Consider the following 18,728-nt stretch of genomic DNA (forward strand, 5'->3'; position numbering starts at 1 on the left):
GTTTAGTGCTGGGGAAGGAAAGAAAATTTAAATTTAATTTTACTTTTTTATTATGTTTGGAAATGCTGAAAAACAGGCAGCCAAATCCAGGTGGTTCTTTCCCCCTTCAGCAAAGATGCTCAGACTTTAACTTGAGAAGACAGGTAAAAATTCCACAGAATTACCAAAAGCCATCACTTCTAAATTTCTTTCAGGTGGATGGAAATTGACATGTGCTATGAAGTACCGGTAATTCCTGAATGTATTTAAATATACAACACACCTGTGTATTGAACAATGTTTTCTTGTTTACGCTTGTAATGCTTACTGTGGAAATATAATAAAAAATTCAATGCAAAAGCAAATAAGGAGACAGCTTCTTTCCATGTCAAAAGAGCAGAAATGAGCAGTGCATTTCATTGCTTTTCAAGATTCACCTTAAGAAGCCGATTAAGACTGAAATCCTAATGCCACTTACTTGGGAGTAAGCCTCACTGAATTCAGTGGGATTTTCTGCTGTGTATCTGGGATTAGACTACTGTCTTGGTGCAGATAGGCTGCTTTTGGGAACAAACACCACTTCAGAAATATGGAAATCAAAACATCCTATTGTTTTTTACTTTCTGGTGCCCTGATCCAGCCATGAATCTCTTGCAAGTACAATTTTACCAGTGCTAGAATACTTTGAATTCCGCAGCGCATTTGCTGAATGGGTATTTTTCATATTAAATGCTCACTTTGCTTATGATTTTTTTCTATATTAAAAGAAAAATTAAGGGCAGTGTTCCTCTGAGCGTAAGTAGAGTGCTCTTTCTCCTTTAAGAAGAATCTGAGGACAGGGCGAGATGGGAAAGCCTTGTATGTTCTCTCACACAATTATCCCTATTTCACATACAATACAGACTGAGAAGCCAAATATAGATAAGCTTGGTTTGTTGAGGTCTCACTTAGATAAGCTCGGCTGCTGGAAGAAGTGTGTTTCTGAATCCCCAATGACTTTACATCCTTTGGGGCCTGTCCTCCGAATGATATTGTGGAAGGCCCACATTCCCATGTTACAAAATGGAAGCGAAGGTGGGAGAGTTATATGTCCAATCCTTTCCCCGCCCCCTCCCCAGGGTGAGTTCATTTTCATAAATAAGGACTATTTTGATTTGTTTACACCCCTGGTGTAAATTATTTCTCTGTCTCCCTGTGAAACGTATGGCTCTGTAGACCCGCTTTTCAAAGATGGGGCGCTTTCAGCAGCAGCTCTTTCCTCCAGCTTATCGGCAAGGCAGGGCAAGGGAAAGTTTGCCAACAGGATTAATCAAGGATGAATTCAATTCAGTTCACATCTTCCTCATACACAGTTTTTGGAAATGTGCAAACCAACGCCTGCTAACCTTCAGTATATACACTTGTGTGAATTGTGAATGCAGTTTTCCAGCCCAAAAAATGCAGTATGTTTACAGAGCTTGTAAAAAACCACATTCAGCTGAATTTTCAGGGTTTCATTTCCCTGATTCTGGGATCCCTTTCTCCTCCTCCTCCTCCTCCTCCTCCTCCTCCTCCACCACCACCACCACCACCACCACCACCACCACCCAGTTCCTTTAAGCTGCAAAGGTGAAGGGTTTGGCTGATCCTTTCCAAACTGTGGACTTCCTTTAAAAGCTTCCTGGTAATTCCTCAGTAAGAGCTTCAGTAACAACAGCAGTGCACTTGCCAGAAAGGCAGCTTGACCCACTGAGGTATTAGCCATGCTGAGGGGGTGAGGGTCGGGCTCAGCAGAGGAGCCGATGGGAACCAGGAAAGCGTTGATGCTCCGGATTCCTCCCTCCCCACAGTTGCTAGATGCAAAGATATAAACAACATTAAATCAAATGTTGGGAAGGAAAGGAAGCCTGTCCGTTGCCTCCTGTTTCCACCTAAGGCAGCAGGGTTGAAATGGAGGGCAGATCTGGGATGCGAGAGGCAAACAGAGAGATGCCTTGGACAACCTTTCTTAATGCTACACACACTAATTATTTCACACGCAACTCTATAATGAATAGGACACTGTGTGAGGCAACAAAGGCATGCTTGTAAATGTGTGTAGTAGTAGCAATAATAATAAATACCATAATAAATAAAAATATTTTTTTACTTATCCCCCGCCCATCTGGCTGGGCCTTCCCAACCACTCTGGGCAGCTCCCAGCAGAATATTAAAAGCATAATAAAACATCAAACATTAAAAACTTCCCTAAACAGGGCTGCCTTCAGATGTCTTCTAAAAGTCGGATAGTTGTTTATTTCCTTGACACCTGACGGGAGGGCGTTCTACAGGGCAGATGCCACTACCAAGAAGGCCCTCTGCCTTCTCTTGGTGCAGGCTAATGCAAACTATGGGAGAGACAGAGCTTGAATTTCTTGCTCTGATCCTAATTATATTTTTAAGAAAAACCTATGTTGGATATGCATGTGCTTTATACAACTTTCTGGATGTATCATTGATTGTTTTCTACCTGTTTTTGAACATGTTTTGGTTAGTAAAGCTTTGAAGAACATTTATGAGTCTGGACTATTTTTATTCCGAAAGGAGTCAGTTTTCATATATCCAATTGCTTCAGGCTGTGCAATATTAGTATCATGAGTCCTACATTGAGGGTCCCACATGGCCAAAAAACACTCCCCAAGCCTCACCCATGGAAGACAACCATCCAAGGAGGACCAGAAGCACTGCAATGCAGTGCCGCCTTCCCCCAACTCAGAGAGCCTCTCCAGGAGGAGACAGTGGTCGATGGTATCAAAAGTCACCAAGAGGTCAGTTGCATGGGCTTATCTCGCATCAATTGAAAGCCCGCTGTCAGCTGGTCAAGCCAGGCAACCACTCTGCACACTTCTGTAGCAACTGCACATTTGGAATCTGTGGAAGAAAGAGCTACACAATTGTGTTTATAACTACCCCAAGAAATGGGACCATTCCCATACATAAAAACATAACGACATGTTTACTTGTAGCATTCAGGATTCTGAAGCGCCTGGAAGCCCTGGGATCTCACTCACCTTGGAGACTGGGGTGGCGTGCAGCAATATGGGATGCTGCATTTTTGTAATATTTTGTTTAAGTTGTCTGTGGTTGCTTGTAATATATTAAGTGGTATAGGAAATAATAATAAATACATAATAAAATAATAATAATAATAATAATAATAATAATAATAATAATAATAATAATAATTTTTTATTTATATCCCACCCTCCCCAGCCGAAGCCGGGCTCAGATAATCAAATCCACTGCATCCTGACAGGCAGGCTCCCAGCTTTGCAGGAGAGCAGCTGCAGTCTCCAGCCAGTAAGCCATTGTACAAAGGTGAAAGAGGGGTCAGTCAGTGGAAAGGGGAGAGCCAGTGTGGTGTGGTGGTTAAGAGCTGTGGACTCGTAATCTGGTGAACTAGGTTCACTTCCCCGCTCCTCCACATGCAGCTGCTGGGCGACCTTGGGCTAGTCACACTTCTCTCGGCCCCACTCACCTCACAGAGTGTTCGTTTTGGGGGAGTAAGAGAAAGGAGATGGTTAGCCGCTTATTTATTGGCAGTTTATTTCCTGGGCTGAAATCCTAAAAAAGCTGAACAACTTTGGTCAGCCCTCACGCATGTCCACTTCATGAAATCTGGCCCTCTTTGAAAAAAGTTTGGGCACCCCTGGGGAGTGAAAGGCATCCAAACTCCTCCTCTTCTTCTTCTTCTTCTTTGGAAGGGGATGAGACAAGTGCTCTCCTCCCACCACACCTTCTCTCCATCCAAAGACACATTGCAGTCAGTTTTAAAACAATAACAAAAGCACGGAAGGTGCAAAGGAGGCTGGGAGGTGGCCTGAGCCCTGACACAGAGGCATGGAGGGCTGCATTTGGTCCCTCAGCCTGACAGTCTTTCTCAATGCTCTAGCCTAGCACCATTCACAAAGTACCATTCATGACAGGCACACACCCTTTTCTGGCTCACCTGGGGCAACAAAATGTCTCAGGCCGGCCCAAATTAGAATGAACCTCTGTGCCACATGCATTTGCAGTTTCCTGCACAGTAGGGGTGCGTGCAAAACAATTTATGTGCAAATTTTAAAAAGGAAATGTGCAAAGCATCTTTGCTGTCTCGGTTTTTGTCTTCCAAGTGCACCAGATCCGACCTCCAGTTCACCCCTTGCTGCCTTATTTGGAAGCAGGAGGCTTGGACCAGACTTCATTTCCTGCCAGACATTTGATTTAATGCTGCTTATATCCTTGTATCTAACAGCTGTGGATGGGGGTGGAGTCAGAAAGGAGGCTGTGGCACACAGGGAGGGGTTAACCCTTTCCTTGCCTCCCACTAGCTCCTCTGCTGGGCCTGACCATTGCCCTCCAAAGCACAGCCAATTCCTGGAAGCTGATATTTGTATCCATGAGTCAAGCTGCCTTTCTGGGAGACTGAAGTGCACTGTCATTTGTTATGGATCCTCTCACTGAGGAAAAAGCAATAGAATCAAAGAGTTGGAAGGGACCCCGAGGGCCATCTAGTCCAACCCCCTACAATGCAGGAATCGTCTTGCCCAACCTGGGTCTTGAACCCACAACCCTGAGATGAAGTCCCTCATCCTCTACCCACTTCCTGGAGTCTCTTCCCTCTCAGAGACGGGGATGCACGAAAGAATATTTCAGCTAATAGTCTTTGAATCACACTGCCCAAAATACTGAATGCTCCCCATGCATGGTGAATAGGCTGAACGTGATTTCTGGAAAGGTTTGCACCTCTAGAGGTGGAAATCATGTAGCGGACTTGCAGCATGGTTTTGCATGAGTGATGGAGGGGGGGCTGAGAGAGGATCTCCCACCCCCTTCCTTGCCCAGGAATGGCCTTCAACTGGGTGGCTGTTGAAGGTTCAGCAGCATTAGTTAGCAGAAGTGGCTCACTAAAGCAGTGGATTTGGCGGACTTCATTCCCGCCTGCTCTTATACCAGGAATGAGGACGCAAAAGTGCCTTAAAATTCAAGTCATAGGGATGTGCGGAGATTCTTGGCTCTGAAGCGGGGAAGACCCCAATAATCCCCTCCTCTGCGCTGGCTGAGAAATCAGTGGGGCTCCGAGGTGGGGCGGGGGGGTTGGGTAGAGAGTGTCTAAGGGCGTGCACCCAATCCCCACTCAGCCAAGAAGTTCACCAGGTGACTTGGGCTCCGTCACTGCCTCCCCTCCGTCAGGCTGGGACCCTCATGCATCCCCTGCTTTGGAGACGCGAGGGAGCGCAGCGCTCTCCTCCTCCCTTCTGCCCAATTCACAAGCCAGATTTGGGGGGGGGGGGGTTTGAGCCTTTCTCTCGCTCCTCTCTCCTCCTACCACGATCTCGATCTCGGGCTGGCAGAGGAAGAAGTTTGAGGGGTGCCAGGGTACCTGCAAAACTGCCCCCCTCCGCAAGCCAGATGGGGGTGGGTGATGGGGAGGCAACGCCCCAACTCCTTGGGCTAAGACGTCCCAGGCCCATCTCCACTCCCCGGAGTGGGAGGTTTCGATTCAAGGTGGGCTGTGGGGGTGTTAGGATCCCAGATGTTGTTGTTGAGTTGTTTAGTCATGTCCGATCCTTCGTGACCCCATGGACCAGAGCACCCCAGGCCCTCCTGTCTTCCACTGCCTCCCGCAGTTTGGTCAAACTCATGCTGGTAGCTTCAAGAACAGTGTCCCACCATCTCGTCCTCTGTCGTCCCCTTCTCCTTGAGCCCCCCATCTTTCCCAACATCAGGGTCTTTTCCAGGGAGGCTTCTCTTCTCATGAGGTGGCCAAAGTATTGGAGCCTCAGCTTCAGGATCTGTCCTTCCAGTGAGCACTCAGGACTGATTTCCTTCAGAGTGGATAGGTTTGATCTTCTTGCAGTCCATGGGACTCTCAAGAGTCTCCTCCAGCACCATAATTCAAAAGCATCCATTCTTCGGCGATCAGCCTTCTTGATGGTCCAGCTCTCACTTCCATACATCACTACTGGGAAAACCATAGCTTGAACTATACGGACCTTTGTTGGCAAGGTGATGTCTCTGCTTTTTAAGATGCTGTCTAGGTTTGATGTTGTAGGTGGTGCTATTGAGCAGCATCAAAATATTGGGAGTCGAAACAAAACAAAACAAACAAATAAATAAAAATAATAAATAGAATAAAGCTCATACCAATAACTAACTTAGTTGGTCTCTAAGGTGCTACTGGAAAGAATTATTTTATTTTATTTATTTTGTTTTGTTTCGACTACGGCAGACCAATACGGCTACCCACCTGTACGTAAAATATTGGAGTTTTGTCACAGAGAAATATGTACTGAATTTCAAAACAGATGCAGTTCCATAAGGGATTCCGACTTCCAAGGTAGGACTGCATTGTGAAGAGAGGATGGCGGCCCCTCCCCCGCCCAGCAGGGGGGGCCTTCGGCTCTGGAGGACTCTCCCTCCCCTTCCGATTTCCTCTCCTCTCTAGGAATGCAGCTCAGGGCCTTTTAACCCTTAGCAAGCCGAGAAAACCCAGCCCTCTCCCTTAAAAACCACAGGCTTCATAAACACCTACTAGGCTAGGCTTCCTCAATGTTCTGAGACTACAATTCCCATCATCCCTGACCACTGGTCCTGCTAGCTAGGGATCATGGGAGTTGTAGGCCAAAAACATCAGGAGGGCCTGAAGTCTAGACTTAATGAGGACTCGACCTCCATTCCTGAGGAGATTTCCTCCCAGTCCTCTACTTGCCCTTGTCCAACATGGCGGTGGTGCCTCCTCCGCCCGCTTCTTGCGTCACATTCTAGCCTCAGTGCCCCTCCTAAGATGGCGTCCTTGATACCTGCCCTATCACTGCCTTTTCCAGCATGACGGAGCCCTCCCTTCCGCCCTCTTCCAAAATGGCGCCTTTGGTGTTTTGGTGCGCAATTCTGCATCCCCCCCACCGCCTCGAGGACCGGAAATAGCGCAACGGAAGGGCGGGGCGTGCAAAAGTCCTTCCTGCCAATCACTTCCTGCACTGAGAGGGAGGGGCGCGGGGTCTCTGTCTTTCTCTCTCTCGACGGCGCCTTCTGGAAGCTGGTTAGTCTCTTCTGCCATAGGGCAAAGTGGGGAGAATTAAGAGTCCCAGGTGGCAGGGGGCGGGTGCGTGGGGGGACCCACCCCTCTGGTAGGGATGCGTCCTGGGGGCCACCCTGGCTCCCCACCCTGCCCTCTGCTCCTTCCTGTGGCTCCTCGGAGCTGTCAGCGGACTGCAGCAGCTGCAATCGCAGGAAAGGCTTTGGCCAGGGGGCTAAATAATAATAATAATAATTTATTATGTATGTCCCGCCCATCTAGCTGAGTTTCCCCAGCCACTCTGGGCAACTTCCAATCGAGTGTTAAAAACAATGCAGCATTAAATATCAAAAACTTCCCTGTGGGTTAAACCACAGAACCTAGGACTTGCCTATCAGAAGGTCAGCGGTTCGAATCCCCGTGACGGGGTGAGCTCCCGTTGCTCGGTCCCTGCTCCTGCCAACTTAGCAGTCCCAAAGCACGTCAAAGTGCAAGTAGATAAATAGGTACCACTCCGGCGGGAAGGTAAACGGCGTTTCTGTGCGCTGCTCTGGTTCGCCAGAAGCAGCTTAGTCATGCTGACCACATGACCTGGAAGCTGTAAGCCGGCTCCCTCGGCCAGTAAAGCGAGATGAACGCTGCAACTTCAGAGTCGGACATGACTGGACCTAATGGTCAGGGGTCCATTTACCTTTAAACAGGGCTGCCTTCAGATGTCTTTTAAAGATAGGATAGCTGCTTATTTCCTTCACATCTGAAGGGAGGGCATTCCACAGGGCAGGCGCCACCACCGAGAAGGCCCTCTGCCTGGTTCCTTGTAACTTGGCTTCTCTCAGTGAGGGAACCATCAGAAGGCCCTCGGCGCTGGACCTCAGTGTCCGGGCTGAACAATGGGGGAGCTCATGGGTCTCAAGTCTACAGTGATGCAAAGATGGGGTTCAGCATGCTGAGTGGACAAAACCGAGAGGGGGTCCAAAGGTCAAGTGGGGGGCAGATGGGGCTCCTCGACCCAGAAAGGGAACCCAGCTAAGAGAAGGAAAACTCTGATCCTGAACCTCCTTCAGGAGAAGAAAAGGCTGAGGAGTAAACCTTCCACAAACCCAGAGTGGATTCCCTAAGGTGGTTGGGTGACACTTTGTACGCCTCCTTCCAGCACCTTCTGCTGTCACTTTGGTGCTGCTCACAAAGCAAATTGACTTCACCCCCAGAGGTGCACTCCATTGTTAATTCTTCAATTTGACATTTAAATTTAGATCAACCAGGTGAAGCAAAATGCCGATGGGGTGTTTGTGCTTACCTACGCCAAAATCTCAAGGGCTTTATTTTCCCCACACTTGATGCTTTATGTTATTGCTGCTGTTGTTGTTATTATTAATATTATTAGAATTATACAATCATAGAATTGTAGAGTTGGAAGGGATGCCAAGGGCTGTCTAATCTAAGGTTACCAGACATCCTCGTTTCTCAGGGACAGTCCCCAGATTTACAAATCAGTCCCCTGACAAAATCCATCTATTTAGTTGGAAGTTGAAAAGTGTCCCTGGATTCATCGAAAAAAATCTGGTAACCTTAGTCTAGTCCAACCTTTTCGGTGCAGAATCCAACTACTACTACACTGATTACCCAGGGCAGATTAAAATTCAGTATTAATAAGAATTAAACCAAGACTCATCCACGCCTGCCCAAGGAACATTTTTCTTCTCCTCACAGTGTGTCAGTCTTACAACAATGTATTTGTTTTGTAGTATTTTCTAGCACCTCTCATGAGGACAGACAGAACTTGGCAGAAGACCAAGGGTTCCTTCTGATCTCTTGGAAGCTTCCTGAGAGCCCAGATGGATGAGCAAGACTCAGCTGGCCCTGAAGCAGGAAGAGGCCATGTCATCAAAACCGAGAGCGGTGGGGGATTCTGGGAAAACTCTGTGAAGAAGATCCTGGGAGAGGAGGACATTCTCCGCTCAGATGTGCAGAGCCAGCAGCTCAGGCAGTTCTGCTACCAGGAGGCCGAAGGACCCCGAGAGGTTTGCAGCCGACTCTACTGCCTTTTCCGTCAGTGGTTGAAGCCAGAACGGCGTACGAAAGCCGAGATGCTGGACCTGGTGATCTTGGAGCAGTTCCTGGCTGTCCTTCCACCGGAGATGGAGAGCTGGGTGAGGGAATGTGGAGCAGAGACCAGTTCCCAGGCGGTGGCCCTGGCTGAAGGATTCCTCCTGAGTCAGGCAGAGGAGAGGAAGCAGGCAGAGCAGCAGGTGAGAGAGACTTTCCTCTGGATACTCCCAGAGAGCTCCGAATATGAGGGAGAGTATTCCAAAATTCTCAGCTAACGGCTCTTCTTTTTTGGAAAGCGTTCAAGGAATGATATCTGATACCCCTAAATTGTTTGCTTCTGCCTTTGCTTTTCTAACCCTTCTTCTCATTCTCTGTTTGGAATCCTTGTTGAGGTTCCTGCTTTGCAGGGGGTTGGACAAGATGGCCCTTGGAATCCCTTCCACTCTAGCATTCTATGATTCTTTTATTTCAGGGAAAGGATCTGTTTGCAGAAATGGGCCGGTATTCCTCTGAGGCAGAGAGAACTCAGTTGGACATCAAAGAGAGGCCACAGGGTATGCAGGATTGAGTTGTTTTTCTGTTTGGTCACATTCTGTGAATCCTGAAACTCATCCAGGGGTTCCTTGAATCTTCTTGGGGGAAAGCCCCAAGGAAGGGAAGACGCTAAAATACGAAATGGGTACAAACATCCAAATGCACTCTGCGGGTGAGGCTTTTTCTAAGGCCCATCTGTCGTTAGAGCTGCACTGCTTCACCTCTGAGAGAAGCATGCTGTCAGCAATGAGTTGTGAGTGTTAGCGAAGATAGTCCGGGAATCCAGCCATATTTACAGGATTTATTGCCTCTTTGAAGCTATGTACAAGCAGCTCAAAAGTCCGTCTGATTCATGGCGGGTCAGTTGTCCCAACTCAAGTTCCTTTCGGTTTTCCCCAGCATAGCCACTTCCTAAGCCCAGCCCCCCTCCTTCCTCTCTGACAAGAGTGGCTTGACCCTGGAAGTGCCTCCCCCCTCTCAGATTCATTACCTCCTGACAGCCCTTCGTCACCTTTCTCGTCCGAGGAAGAGCTTATTAAAGGAGGGTTTTCCCGGTAGGAGCCCATGCTCTCCCCCTTCTCTGCCTCCAGTTCCCTGACACATGCACACCTGGCTTCACACTTACCTTTGTCTCTTGCAGGTGACGGAAGGATGTTGGCAAGACCTCCTCATTCATCTCTTCATGGGGGAGGAGGGGAAGCGGCCGCTGTGGAACCAGATCAGGTAGCAGGAATGAGCATATTGTGGAAAGAGGCTGATGGGTGGGGTAGTCAAGAGTGCCTCTGGGCCCAAGCAAATCTCACTCTTCCTCCACTTTGTTTCTGGCCAAGCTGCCCTGAACAAAGACCAAATAGGCCTTTCTAGAAGGTCAGGGTCCTGAAAATAAGGAACAGCTGCCTTGCCTCAACTAGCCTTACTGTTGCTTGCATTATTTCTCGGTCACCGTTTTCTTTATTTATTGTTGAATACTATAATAGGCTTCTAAGCAGTTGAGAAACCATAAAAACAGTAGCCAAGATTCACCTTCAGGGCTTTCCTAGGTCTCCTTTTGCTTCCCATTTGCCCCCTGAAGAACAGCACACAGAGAGAGTACAGAGGGGATCCTCCTCCCCCCCCCCCCGGCAAATTGGAAACCTTGTGCCAAGAGAATTATTTGAGGAACACCATGTTCAGTTCCACCTATTTACAACAAAATTAATACTCACCATTGAAAGACACAATAGAAGAATTCATTTAAAATATAAAAATAATAATCCATAACTAAAATGTGCAGCAAATCAATTCCTTTAAAACAACACAGCCATTAACAGGCAGAAAACACCAGATCAATGTCTAGTCGATCATCTTTACGCTATATGAGGACATTTCCCTTTTTCTTTTAGGGTTCAGTGCGCTTTGAAGATATCACTGTTCCTTTCACAGATGAGGAGTGGGCGTTGCTGGATCCTGAACAGAAAGCTCTGCATAAGGAAGTCATGGAGCAGAATCGTGAGATGATGGACTTGTCGGGATTTCGGTCCCTACGAGCTGCACGAGCTGCCAGGAAGCAGCAAAAGCTAAAAGGTTGTTGTTTACATCAGGTGTAGCTGACCGGGGAAAAGGAAGTCTGAGGCAGTTCTCAGACTGTCCTCAGTGTAACCGGGGCGGAGTTACACTTCTTTCTTCCGCTCCTGGACTGGAGCAGTGTTGAGTCGGAGAACTCTAAGCTGGACTGCTCAGGACCGTGCAGTCGTGTGTATTTTCTATGCAGTTTTAATAAAGTAGATGAAGTCTACGAACTGCCTTTTCTTCTGATTTTGCTCAGGAGAAATTGGTGTGCTTTTCTCATAAGAGACAAGTCGCCTAATTATCGGTCTCTCTGGACTAAAGGAGGATTCCTGGATGGTAGCCAGAGAGTGACCACCGGACTAATCGCCCCGGAGTGCTTTGGGATGCTGGCAATGCTCCCGGGAGGGTGATCTTCCAACAGGACTTTCTCGGTAAAGCTCCCTGTTGAATCATAATACAGTCATACCTTGTGTTGCGTACGTTTGGGATAAGCACACCCACCGCCCGGACGTGTTTCCGGAGCGCGCGTGGCCCGGATGCGCGGAACACTTCTGCACACTTTGCGCCTGCGCAGAAGCACCCAAATCGCGCTTTTTCTGGTTTTTTTGTTTTCGTGCGTTTGCGTTACGCACACCCGTGTTACGTAGCATGATCCACGACGGATTGCATACATAACATGGGGTTCCACTGTATCTGTTCTGAAATGTAATATGTGTATCTCTATGTGACAAGCCTCTAATATTTTTATGGAGCTCAACAGTGATACCTACAACATCTGTGACTCTTAACACCCGTACAGAACATTTTGAATAGGGATCTATCTACTGTTTCATCTGTGACTATTCTTTCTCCAGGTAAAAGAAAAATCCTTCCTAAGGTGCCACTGGAAGGAGTTTTTTATTTTGTTTCGCCTACGGCAGACCAGCACGGCTACCTACCTGTAACTATTCTTCCTCCAGGTATTATTATTACTATTGTTATTATTCTTTTTATTTCAGATTAAAAAAAAACTCAAAGCAGTTTACAAACTATGTTAAAAGTCAAATAAAACAATCCAGAATAAAACAGTACATCAGAAAGTCAGCCTAGTCTGAACTGCCAAGGCCTTTCCAAACGTAGGCTTTAGACTTGTTAGTTTCTCCAGTAGTTTCTCCTAGGCTCTTTTGATGTTGCATCTGTCCATTTTTTGTGGACCAATGAGGCTACTGACCTTGGAGATGAAGCGGATTCGATGATAGGACCAAGTAAAATCTTATCTGAGAAAAGAGCCAGGTTTTCTAATTTCAGGATCTCATAAATATCATCCTTGATGCCAGTCAACAAAGCTAATGAACCCTTTAGTAAGACCTCACAGATAACTCCCTTCAGTTCTTCCCTTATGAAAAGCACTCGTTGTTAGCATTTCACCCCTCCCTTCTGGGAGAATCGTATGATCTGGTGGTCAGAGAGAAGGGGGAGGGAACCGTGTCTTTAATCTTCCTTTTCCTGACTCTGAGCCTCGTGTTTAGGGAGAGTGATTTCATCTCTGCTGTAGATAAGATGTGTGAGTAAGAAGCTATAGCACACAGTCTGTATATTCTGTAAATAATTCTGTAGCTTGTAGAAATCAAGAAGAACTGCTTCAAAACTCTTGCAGCCCCATCTACGTTTCTTGAACCTCTGACAGTGGTGCTCATAAGGCACAGTTGTGAGTCCAGGTTTCCGGATTATGCTGAAGATGTTCCAGTCTTCCTGCCTAGCCCAGTCGGGGTGCATATCGGGTTCCAGACGTGGACAAATCCTGGCATCAATCCACACTCATTAGCATTGTTCAAGCATTGAGGGCTAAATTTCCTCCTGAGGCTCTGATCTGGTTTTTCTCTTTGTTGCAGGTGGTGATCAATTAGAAATGAAAAACAAGGGAGAAGCCGGGGAGAAACTATATCGGTGTTTGGAATGTGGAAGGAGATTCAGTCAGGAATCCCAACTCATGTCCCATCAAAGAATCCACACTGGGCGCAAACCCTATCAGTGCTTGGAATGCGGAAATACCTATAGTCACAGAAGCACTCTCATTGCCCATCAAAGAATTCATACAGGGCAGAAACCTTATCGGTGCTGGGACTGTGGAAAGTGTTTCAATCAGAGGGCCAGTCTCGTGGCACATCGAAGACTTCATACTGGGGAGAAACCCTATCACTGCCAGGACTGTGGGAAGTGTTTCAGTCAGAGGAACAGTCTCGTGGTACATCGAAGAACTCATACTGGGGAGAAATCCTATCAGTGCTTGGAATGTGGGAAGTGCTTCAGTCACAGCTTCACTCTCACTTGCCATCAAAAAACTCATACTGGGGAGAAATCCTATCAGTGCTTGGAATGTGGAAGGAGCTTCAGTCAGAAGTCCGGTCTCACTTCCCATCAAAGAACCCATACTGGGGAGAAACCCTATCAGTGCTTGGAATGTGGGATGAGGTTCAATCGGAAGGGCAGTCTCACTGCCCATCAAAGAATTCATACAGGGGAGAAACCGTATCAGTGCTTGGAATGTGGAAAGAGCTTCAGTCAGAACTCCACTCTCATTACCCATCAAAGAAGTCATTGTGGGAAAAACTAACAATGATTGGAATATGTACTGAGCTTCAGTCAGAGCTCCTCTCTCACTTCCCATGAAATAATTTACACGGGGGGAAACATCAGATCTTCAAATACAGAAAGAATTCTGCAATCTCACTGCCCACCAGTGAACTCACAATCAGGAGAAGCCATAACCATGGCTGTGTACAGAACTAAATTTTAGGGGACTTTACTTAATAGGTAGATGGGGATTGCAACCGTGTTTTTGACCTTTGGGGACCCAGCACAGAAGTCGACCGTGTCTTTAAGGACCATGGAGTATGGGTATGCCAATAATAAGGGCAATAAAAGCAATTTATAACAATCAGACGGCAAATTTGATTATAAATAATGAGTTGACTGAATATTTTCCAATCCAAAAGGGGACTAGGCAGGGATGCCCTTTCTCCCCTTCATTCTTTATACTTACCTTGGAGGTTCTGAATGAGGTAATAAGGAGGGATAGAATAAAATTAGGAAGAAACTCATATAAACTTAGAGCCTTCGCTGATGACATGCTGATAATGGTAGAGGAACCAGTAGATAGTATACAAGAATTAATGGCAAGGATGGAAGATTTTGGAAGAGTGGCGGGGCTCAAAGTAAACAAATAAAAAACTAAGGTCATGGTTAAAAATTTGGATGAACAGAGGGGAAAATTAATACAAGAGAGGAATGGTCTTCAAATTGTAAAAAAAGCAAAATATCTTGGAATTCAAATAACAATGAAAAATATTGAATTATTTGAAGAGAATTACAAAAAAAAATTGGAATGGAGTCAAAAAGCAATTGGACATTTGGCAAAGATTAAAATTATCACTTTGGGGCAGGATTTCTACGATAAAAATGATTGTATTACCAAAATTGTTATTTTTATTTCAAATGCTCCCAATAACCAGTAATTACCAGATATTTGAAGGATGGAGGAAGGATATTACACAGTTTGTTTGGCAAGGAAAGAAGCCAAGGATAAAGTATAAAATATTAACAGATTCCAAAGGGGGGGGGGGTTGGATTACCTAATTTGAAACTTTATTATTTTGCGACCAGTTTCGGGTGGGTTAAAGATTGGATTTTGCTGAGGAATGCGTAGATCTTAGATATTGAGGGGTGACTGATTTGGTTGGCACTTATATTTGGCATATGGTAAAGTGTTAAATACCGTATTTTTCGCCCTATAGGACGCACTTTTTCCCCTCCAAAAATGAAGGGGAAATGTGTGTGCGTCCTATGGGGCAAATGCAGGCTTTCGCTGAAGCCTGGAGAGTGAGAGGGGTCGGTGCGCAACGACCCCTCTCGCTCTCCAGGCTTCGCGGACCTCTCGGCAAGCAGCGGGAGCGCTCCCGCTGCTTGCGGAGAGTTGCCTGCATGCCAAAGCCTGCGCGCGCTGAGATCAGCGCGTCCAGGCTTCCCGGACCTCTCGGCAAGCAGCGGGAGCCAGCGCTGGGCTCCCACGGCTTGCAGAGAGCTGCCTGTTTGGGGGCTGGGGTCGGGGGAAAGCTCTGGCCTCCCCCGCCCCAGCCCCGCGCCTGGGGGAGAAATAATTTTTCCCCTTTATTTCCCCCCCAAAAAACTAGGTGCGCCTTATTGGACGGTGCGTCCTATAGGGCGAAAAATACGGTAATAAAGATTTCTTAAATTATATAATAAGAAGGCCCGTATATAAAGTTTGGGAAAGTCATCGTTGGTTACTTGAACCGAAAACACCCTGGTGGGTTTCACCATCAGAGGTGATAGGAATTTAAAAATTGAACATGGGAAAGATCTGGCCAACCTACCAAGTAACAAAAGGACAGGGTATTTTAAAATTAAGAGCATATGAAAAAATTAAAGAGCATTGCAGTAGTTGGCTCCATTATCATCAGATAGCAAATTTGTTTAAAGAGGATAAAAAACAGGGTTTTGAACAGGGGATCTCAAAGTTAACAAAAAGAATTATTACAATCGGATCAAAAGATAATATCAAGAATGTACAATTTATTATGGGAGTGGGATCTAAAAGATGAAATCATAAAGGAATCAACAATAAAATGGGCGCATGACCTGGGCAAAATAATATACCTAGAAAACTGGGAAAGATTTTGGACCCAAGATATAACCTTTTCCGCTTGCTACCTGATAAGAGAAAATATGAAAATGTGCCACCGATGGTATGATACACCAGTGAAACTGGCCAAAATATATAAAAATTATTCAAACAAATGTTGGAGATGCAATGCAGACATGGGAAGCCTAATTCACATGTGGGGGTGTAGGCTAATAAAACAGTTTTGGATAAAGATTCATGAAGAATTGGGGGGGGATTAAGATTACAATTCATAAAAAATCAGAAGCATATTTATTGAGACTACTAAAAGCTGATATTCCTAAGAACAAGAAGAATATATTCTTATATGGAACAGCGGCAGCAAGATTATTGGTTGCAAAAAACTGGAAAACAATAGTACCAGAGTTATCGGAATGGAGATCCAAAATTTGTGAATTCATGATCATGGCAAAATTAACAGTGTCAGTGAGAGGAGGCTTCACTCAGAAGGTCAATAAAGAATGGGAATGTGTTGAAACATATATGGAAAGGGTTGGAAAGGTAAGCTAATTATTAGCAAATAAATATTATTAGTAAAAAATAGTAACTATATCACAAGGTAAATGAATAAAAATAAGAAAAATTAGTTTATTAAAGGAATTTAAATAGAACAGCAGAATAATATAAGAACAACAAGATTCCATATAAGTGAGGGAAGTAGGGAGGAGGGGGAGGGAGAAGAAATATTAAAGATTAAAATAATATAGGATGTAGTATGGGTTTGTTTGCTGATTGGTGTATTTATTTTTGTCTCTATGCTTTGTTATGGTTATCAATAAAGTTATTTAAAAAAATAAAGGACTATGGAGTACACACCCAGGGCCCAACACTTCTTCACACTACTATGCTACTACATTAGCCAATGACCTTCTTCATGCCATGCCTGGTGGAGGGTCAAGCACGATTTGGCCCCACTGATGAGGTTACCATCTATCAGCATAGCTGTCAACTGTCCCTTATTTGGCGGGAAACTCCCTTATCCCAGCGCCATGTCCCGCTGCTGTCCCTTATTAATAATGTCCCTTAAATTTCCCAGGTTTCAAAGGAAGGAGCTCCTCTCCCGCCCTCCCTGCCGGCCAGGGAGGAGGGAGGCTCCAACTGTGCTGCTTGGCTGCCCGGCCCGCCCCCCTCTGGCCTCCTCTCACCAGCCTCGGCCCCCGGGAGCCCCTCCCCGCCGGGACTGGCAGGAGCCTCGGGCCCTTCTGCCGCCATCATCCTCGCGGCTGCCAAACTGAGCGTCTCTGCCTGGGGCCTCACCTCTGCCTGTCGTTGCCGCCACCGCTCCCGCTAGGCCGTACTGCGGCTGTGCCACCGAAGGACCCGGATGAGATGGGCAGCCTGGCGTGCCCTATGAATTGCTGAGGAGCCTTGAGAGGAGAGCGAGGGCAACCATAGAGAAAGCAGTTCAGAGAGAGGAGGAGGAGGAGGAGGCGCGGGCAGGTGTTCCAAAGCTACAAGGGAAGAACCACAAGCGCTTCTCCCATAGATTTGTAGTGGTAGACTAGCATAGATGGTCTGATCTGTGGGTTTACTTCGGGCGCTATTTCCCCCCCCTTCCTCCCGCCCCGCCTGATGGAACTGAGAGCTGCAGGTGGAGCACGAGAGAAAAGATACAGAACTGCAGCAGCATCTTCGTAACTTGGACTTCGTTTTGCACGAAAAGTGGTTGCTGCTGTAGTTATTTAATCAGCTGGTGTCTTGAGCAGCAACCTCTGGAAATGAAGGGCTAAAAACGGTTTGAATCCCTGCAATGGGCTGAGCTCCCATTGCTCGGTCCCTGCTCCTGCCAACCTAGCAGTTTGAAAGCACGTCAAAGTGCAAGTAGATAAATAGGTACCACTCCGGCGGGAAGGTAAACGGCGTTTCCGTGCGCTGCTCTGGTTTTGCCAGAAGCGGCTTAGTCCTGCTGGCCACATGACCTGGAAGCTGTACGCCGGCTCCCTCGGCCAGTAAAGCGAGATGAGCGCCGCAACCCCAGAGTCGGCTGCGACTAGACCTAATGGTCAGGGGTCCCTTAACCTTTACCTTTAATCAGAAGAACACGGGGCACGGGTAGCACAGTGGGTTAAACCACTGAGCCTAGGACTTGCCGATCAGAAGGTTGGCGGTTCAAATCCCCGTGATGGGGTGAGCTTCCGTTGCTCGGTCCCTGCTCCTGCCAACCTAGCAGTTCGAAAGCACGTCAAATTGCAAGTAGATAAATAGGTACCGCTCCGGCGAGAAGGTAAACGACGTTTCCGTGCGCTGCTCTAGTTCTCCAGAAGCGGCTTAGTCCTGCTGGCCACATGACCCGGAAGCTGCACACCGGCTCCCTCAGCCTGTAAAGTGAGATAAGCATTGCAACCCCAGAGTCAGCCACGACTGGACCTTATGGTCAGGGGTCCCTTTACCTTTTTACAGGATGTATAAGGCAGCACAGCCTGTATTAGGTATCCATTCTGGGCACTTGGGATTTGCTACCTCTGCTCCTTTTACCGATAGCCAGACCAGTCTTTCAAATGAGCATAAAAAGGTTTACTTATAAGAATCTTGTGTCCTTCAAAGCAGTGTAAAGGTAAAGGGACCCCTGACCGTTAGGTCCAGTCGTGTCCGACTCTGGGGTTGCGAACTTAAAAATGGAAAGCGTAATACTGGTGGTCAACAAAAATGGTTTAAAGACTTAAGGCAAATCTTTAAAATGTAGTATAAACACTGACAACTGGGAAACACTGGCCTGCGAGCGCTCCAGTTGGAGAACAGCCTTCACCAAAGGTGTCCTGGGCTTTGAAGACACTCGAACTCAGGACACAAGGGAGAAACGTGCTAAGAGGAAGGCATGCTTGGCAAATCCACACTGTGATCAGCTCCCACCCGGAAACCTGTGTCCCCACTGTGGAAGGACGTGTGGATCCAGAATTGGCCTCCACAGTCACTTACAGACTC

At 46.8% G+C, this 18,728-nt stretch overlaps 1 protein-coding gene across 1 annotated transcript; it reads left to right on the forward strand.

The window, feature by feature from the left end:
- Positions 1 to 6,912: 6,912 nt before the first annotated feature.
- LOC310746097 (zinc finger protein 213-like) lies at positions 6,913 to 16,604 on the forward strand. Its single transcript, XM_083579820.1, has 8 exons — positions 6,913 to 7,021; positions 8,743 to 9,246; positions 9,519 to 9,600; positions 10,221 to 10,303; positions 10,963 to 11,143; positions 11,983 to 12,087; positions 13,000 to 14,871; positions 15,328 to 16,604. The coding sequence occupies exons 2-7, from the start codon at positions 8,833 to 8,835 to the stop codon at positions 13,719 to 13,721; spliced, it is 1,587 nt and encodes a 528-aa protein (XP_083435946.1). The 5' UTR covers positions 6,913 to 7,021; positions 8,743 to 8,832; the 3' UTR covers positions 13,722 to 14,871; positions 15,328 to 16,604.
- Positions 16,605 to 18,728: the final 2,124 nt, after the last annotated feature.

Source organism: Podarcis filfolensis, assembly GCF_964270895.1.
Source record: "Podarcis filfolensis genome assembly, chromosome: 12".
In the NCBI taxonomy this organism is placed as follows: Eukaryota; Metazoa; Chordata; class Lepidosauria; order Squamata; family Lacertidae; genus Podarcis; species Podarcis filfolensis.

Excerpts from the sequence above, each read along its gene's own strand:
- LOC310746097 (XM_083579820.1), top strand. The coding sequence starts at position 8,833 with ATGGATGAGCAAGACTCAGCTGGCCCTGAAGCAGGAAGAGGCCATGTC. Across the intron at positions 11,144-11,982 it reads GAAGCAGCAAAAGCTAAAAG|GTAAAAGAAAAATCCTTCCT; the intron begins GTTGTTGTTTAC and ends TTCTTTCTCCAG. Across the intron at positions 12,088-12,999 it reads TGTAACTATTCTTCCTCCAG|GTGGTGATCAATTAGAAATG; the intron begins GTATTATTATTA and ends TCTTTGTTGCAG.